The sequence below is a fragment of the Triticum aestivum genome, chromosome 6A (assembly GCF_018294505.1).
Source record: "Triticum aestivum cultivar Chinese Spring chromosome 6A, IWGSC CS RefSeq v2.1, whole genome shotgun sequence".
NCBI classification, from domain to species: domain Eukaryota; kingdom Viridiplantae; phylum Streptophyta; class Magnoliopsida; order Poales; family Poaceae; genus Triticum; species Triticum aestivum.
This window is the reverse complement of record NC_057809.1, coordinates 190,724,932-190,731,389: the sequence shown is the minus strand read 5'-3', so window position 1 is coordinate 190,731,389 and position 6,458 is coordinate 190,724,932. Positions and strand designations below refer to the sequence as shown.

General features: G+C 50.2%; 1 protein-coding gene across 1 annotated transcript; it reads left to right on the top strand.

The window, feature by feature from the left end:
• The first annotated feature begins 1,120 nt into the window (after positions 1–1,120).
• LOC123127233 (premnaspirodiene oxygenase) lies at positions 1,121–2,960 on the top strand. Its single transcript, XM_044546821.1, has 2 exons — positions 1,121–2,069; positions 2,163–2,960. Exons 1-2 carry the CDS (start codon positions 1,158–1,160, stop codon positions 2,784–2,786), a joined length of 1,536 nt encoding a protein of 511 aa, XP_044402756.1. The 5' UTR covers positions 1,121–1,157; the 3' UTR covers positions 2,787–2,960.
• The last annotated feature ends 3,498 nt before the right edge of the window (positions 2,961–6,458 follow it).

Here is a 6,458-nt window from a genome sequence, read left to right as displayed (position 1 = left end):
CTGTACGATCTGCGGGAGGGAAGAGGAAGATGAGTTCCATGCTGTCATCAAGTGCACCAAAGCACGAGCGATCAGAGAGGAAATGCGAAAGCATTGGAACTTGCCGGCGGAGAATCAATTTTGTTTTACTGGAAACGATTGGCTTCAGAATCTTCTGGGCAAACATACTGCCGATGTACGTAGCAAAACCATGCTCCTGTTATGGAGGGCCTGGTGGCTCCGTGATGATTGCATCCATGGGGAGGGCAAAGCAACGATAGGACAGTCCGTCCAATTCCTAGCTAAATATGCTACAGAGATTGGAATTAGTGGATCAGTGAACCACCCTTACTCCGACACATACCACCTGATGGGAGACCAAGGCGCACATGTTATAGACACGAGGCGCGAGGAAATCAGAAGAGGGAAGCTACCTTGGGGGCAGAATACGAAGTGTGACAGTGTGGACAGTGCTGACGTAGCTGGGCATGCATTCCATCCGGGTGCGCCAAGGGAGGAACAAAGACGGACAACGGGGAGCCTGTGGGAACCACCTGATGCGGGCATCTGGAAACTGAATTCGGACGCATCTTTCCTTCCTAGACACCGGGGATACTTCGGCGGGAATTATTGTCAGAGATCACCGGGGTGTGGTTGCTTTGGCTTGTGGACAACGACCCCAGGCCTGTAAAGATGCAGAAGAAGCTGAGATGGCTGATGTGTTGTTTGGTCTCGGCGTCCTGAAGAAATATTACAATGGTCCTGTATGTGTGGAATCTGATTGTACTACAGTCCCATCTTTACTGCACAGCACATCTTGTAATCAGTCTGCGCTTTTCCCCCTGGTTACGGACATCAGGCACCTGACAAAAGTGTTCAAGGAAGTAAGCTTCAAAGCAGTTAAAAGGTCCAGCAACATGATGGCACATGAGCTAGCCGCTCTCGCTAGGAGACAAGGACAGTTTTTTACTTTCGGAAATGTTCCTCCAAACCTCAGAGATATCCTCATGGAGGATTGTAATCCTAGTCCGTGAGTAATATAACTTGTGGCTGGCTTTTTCTCAAAAAGATAAAAAAAAAATCTAGATGAGTTTGACCATTGACTTTACAAGTAATCATCGTGGAAAAGCATAAACATTCCCCTACCAACCATTCGAGCAACATCGATCCAAGCTGCCATGGCCGCCGTGCTCCCGATCTGCCTGCTTCTCTTTCTTCTCCTCGCCATCCCGCTCACCCTCTTCAAATCCAGGCGCCCAGCGCCTCATCGTGGCCCCGGCGGCAGGGCCGTGCGGCTCCCGCCGGGGCCATGGGCGCTGCCGGTCATCGGCCACCTGCACCACCTCGCCGGCGCTCTCCCACACCGTGCTTTGCGCGACCTCGGGCGGCGCCACGGCCCGCTGATGATGCTCCGCCTCGGCGAGCTCGACGCCGTGGTCGCGTCGTCCCCTGACGCCGCGCGCGAGATCATGAAGACCCACGACGCCTCCTTCGCATCCAGACCTCTGACTTCCATGCAGCAGATGGCGTACGGCGACGCCGAGGGCCTCATCTTCGCGCCCTACGGCGACGCGTGGCGGCAGCTTCGCAAGATATGCACCGTCGAGATCCTCAGCTCCCGCCGCGTCCAGTCCTTCCGCCCCGCCCGCGAGGAGGAGCTCGGGCGCCTCCTCCGCTCCGTCGCGGCGGCTTCTGCCTCGTCTTCGCCGGTGAACCTGAGCGAGCGCATATCGGCGTACGTCGCTGATTCTACGGTGCGCGCCATCGTCGGCGGCCGGTTCAAGCAGCGGGACACGTACCTGAAGATGCTGCAAGAGGGACTCAAAATCGTGCCCGGGATGACCCTTCCCGACATTTTCCCCTCCTCGCGCCTCGTGCGGCTCCTCAGCAGCGTCCCCGGCAGGATACAGCGCCATAGCCAAGGCATGAAGCTGTTCATGGACACCATCATCCAGGAGCACCAGGAGAACAGAGGCCCGGGCGGTGACGGCGACAAAGAAGAAGACTTGCTCGACGTGCTCCTGAGACTCCAAAAGGAAGCGGACTCCCAGTATCCACTCACCACTGACAACATCAAGACCGTCATGCTGGTAAGCCCCGCTTTTGCGAAATCGCCGTGCTAGAAATTCCTCTCCGAAACTCCTTGATCAATTAGCTCCTCTGTTTCTTGATGTCGTTGTTAGGACATGTTTGGCGCCGGCAGCGAGACGTCGGCGACGACGCTGCAGTGGGCGATGGCGGAGCTGATACGGAACCCGCGGGTTATGCGGAAGGCGCAAGACGAGGTCCGGCAGCAACTCGCCGGGCACGGCAAGGTGAAGGAGGCCGACCTGACAGATCTGCGATACCTTGGGTTTGTCATCAAGGAGACGCTGAGGATGCACCCGCCGGCGCCACTTCTGCTGCCACGCAGGTGCGGGAGCCCGTGTCAGGTTCTGGGCCTGGACGTGCCGGAGGGGGTCATGGTGATCGTGAACGCGTGGGCGATCGGCATGGACCCGGTGCACTGGGACGCGCCCGAGAAGTTCGCGCCGGAGCGGTTCGAGCAGAACGGGAGGGACTTCAAGGGGGCGGACTTCGAGTTCGTGCCGTTCGGCGGCGGGAGGAGGATATGCCCCGGCATGGCTTTCGGGCTGGCGCACGTGGAGCTCGCGCTGGCGGCGCTGCTGTTCCACTTCGACTGGGAGCTGCCAGGCGGGGTGGCGGCCGAGGATCTGGACATAACGGAGGAGTTTGGTGTCACGGCACGGCTCCGGTCTGACCTTGTCGTGGTTGCCGTCCCTCGCGTCGCCGTGGCCACGGAGTAAACGCACTTTTGGTGATGTGCATCCTATATTCGTTGATCTTGTGCGAGTTGATTAGCCCATCGTGCTCGCGTGGCATGACAGGGTGACACCAGGCCCTTTGTCAATGAGTAGGTTGAGCTGGAGTGATGCTTTTTTGCAGAAACATCCCTGAATTAATAACAAATCTTGTAAAAACATGAAAAGCCACTACATGTCTCTATGACGGTTGGGCCCCACCCACCAGGAAACAACACAAAGGGCAAATTAGTATGAAAAATAACGGGTACAATGCATCATAAGTCCTAAAACTACCGAAGGTGTGTCAGTTTAGTACTATAACTTTAAACTGTAGTTTTACTTCCTAAAACTATTGGAGGTGTGTCAGTTTAGTCCTATAACTTCAAAACTACAGTCTTGGGTCCCGAAACTATATAAGTTTGTCCATCTCAAGTTCTAAACTTGCATGTCCAACATTGATCCGCCAACGTGTCGCTTTGAGATGCTTGGACTGTTGCAGAACGGTCATCTCAGCCTCACACCGCAGTAGCAAATCGCACAACATTCAATTGCTACCCACAGATGGCTCGTGTTACGGTTGTGTCACTCTCGCGGACCTTTGCGCCAACTTTGCAGCTTCCGCGCACTCCTTCGTGTTATCGACCAGCGGCGACAATTCCCCACTCGTGGCCATGCTCGTGCCCAAACAACAACCTTCACGACCAGCTCTACGCCAAGGGTGCCATGAGAGAGAGGGGGTTGGCTTCCTCCATCCCGATTGGCTCGGGGTCTTCCCGATGGCCGCACTAAGGGAGAGGGATGTCATCCTCCATTTTGACTAGCTCGGGGTCTCCCCGACGAGCACGCCAAAACTCTCGGCGAGGCTGCCCTGTGGCTCATGGCCACACAGGTGGTGGGCGGGCATATTGGAACATGCACTACGATATGAAAGCGTATAAACCACTTTTTGGAAAGTCAACACATATAAAGGGCTCATTTTGAAAGCATGCAACATAGATGTTAGCCATGCAAACTTAGAACCTGAGATGAACAAATTTACATTGTTATGGGACGAAAAACTGCTGTTTCGAAGTTATAAAACTAAACTGACACACCTTCAATAGTTTTCAGTATCCAATGCTGTAGTTTCGAAGTTATATGACTAAACTGACACATCTCCCATAGATTTAGGATTTATAATGCATTTTACTCAAAAATAACATGCACGAGGTTCGAACCCGCGATCTCCTTCTACAAAGGTGGTTGTGCAAGCCAAAGACACGTTCAATTTGTTGTCCACTCGTGATAACGAAGCTTAATGACCTATAGAACAACACACACACACACACACACACACACACACACACACACCATGTTAAATAGGCTGCAGTCACTTTAGCCCTTTTCATTTATTTTTTTATTTTTTATAATTTGGTGAAAATATGTGAATTATAATCAGAGTAAAAAATAAAGATAAAATTTTTGTGTGTTATACGAATCAAAACAAAATAACTTATTTGAAAGAATGCTCGTGTAACTATACAAAATATTAACGTTTTACCTGAAAAATGAATTATAAATTAAATAATATGAACAATGGGATGTAGTAACTGCGGCCCATTTAAGCCCCTTGCGCGTGTTGGTGTATAGAACATTAGGCCTACTTATCTTAGATTGGCATTAAATTTGAATTGGTTCGGTTGCTACCACAACCAGGTTTTTTGATGTGGTCTCAGGTTTAATCCCGCGTTGACACTATTTTTTTTACATATGAACTTTCCCTTCGCACTGTTCACGCCCAACCGTCATAGAGATGTATAATGGCATTTCTTGGGCTTTTTACAAGATTTGTTATTAATTCAGGGGTGTTTAAAAAAGCATCACTCCAGCTCCGCCCAGTCATTGACAATGGGCCCGGCGCCACCCTGTCACGCCACGCGAGCTGCATATATGGCTACATACGAGAATCGAACCATGCATGCACCTTGAGACAAGTTCCGACACCAATTTTTCGGATTTTTAACTTGTGGCACCAAACTGCACATGCTGTGCAACTTCATTTAACACTGATGCATTTACCTAAAAAAGGATCGTGGGGTTCGCCCAACCAGACATGTGACCCCTAATCAAGACAATGAGACAGTTTGGCTAGCCTATCAGCATCTGTATTGGCAGCTAGTCCTTCAAAGGTGAATTAGCAGTTAAACGTTGCCACGCTCAGCTTGATCCCATTGATAATCGAGCCATACCTTCCATGAGTACCTCTGCTGATGTCATTCACCATTAGCTTGAAGATCCTCAGCGAGGGATAAGGCTTCACGGCATGCGACAACTTCCAAACATGCCACATCGAGTACACCATGAACCACCAGGGAAGAGCTTCCCAAGAATATTCCAAATTCATCCCGGGAGACTGCAACCACCGATCCTCCTCTCGTGGATCTCGCAATCCTGGCGTCAACATGGATTTTAGCATAACCCATGGGGAGGTGCTTTAGGTATTGTATGAGCAGCCCTTGGCGCGACCTATGCTTGTGTAGCTTTTTTAGGAGTGGCATCAACCTATATTATGGACTTGTAGATAAACTGATGAGTGGTCGAAGGGCTTTGGAAGATTTCCTCATGGACCGCTTTCCTCCTAGACCACCAACTCACAACGTCATTACCACCTAGACAAATTCCTCATGTGATAAAGTCTCAATCATGGGAAAAAGCCATTGCTTGGCACTTGGTCCTGTAGTCCCACAAAGATGATCTACAAGTTCTCCATCAACAAGTGCCCACACGTACCTGGCCATCAAGAATTCAAGCAAGGAGTGCCTTCAAGAGTCCTCAACTCCACACAATCTGCACACGCTCGTAGTCGTCATATTCCAGTGTGCTCTCACATCTTCAGCGGGTAGGGAGTGTTCAGAAAGCCTCCATAAGAACATACAGATCTGTTTGGAACCATGGTCTTCCTTTATCCCTTGCACGAGACAGTCTACCATTGAGTACACTGCTATGCAAGAATCAACAGTTTTAGTGGACCCCAGCTGCTCAAGAGGCGTTTGAAGCTTCAAAAATTACACTAATCTCAGCTCCAACTCTTGCATTGCCAGACTTCACGAAACCCTTTATCGCAGAGATAGACGCGTGTGTGCAGTGTAGGAGCAGTTCTACAACAGGAAGGACATCATATTGCCTATCTCAGTAAGGCCATAGGTCCCAGAACAAGAGGGCCTTCCCCATATGAAAAGGAGTATCTAGCAATGGTGCTAGTCATGGGTCAATGGAGAACATACCCGCGGTTTTCTGAATTCATCATTAAGACAGACCAAAAAAGCCTAATTCACCTACAAGAGCAACGGCTACACACTACATGACAACAAAAAGCCTTCATGAAGTTGTTCGGACTACAATATCAGATACAATATAAAAAAGTGTTGAAAACAGTGTTGCCGATGCATTGTCCCGAAGACCTTTCCAAGCAACATAGTAGTTGAACTCAATGTCAGTATGTCGACCAGCATGGCTCTTGGAGGTCACACAAGGTTACAAACAAGAACCAAAATCAGAACAACTCATTACTTAATTGGCTTTAGCACCAGTAGCCAATGGCAAGTTCACCTTCCACCAAGGAGTGCTTAGGTTTCAGGCATGAGTGTGGTTAGTCAACAATCCAAAGTTACCAAATCAAATCATGTGTGCCCTGCA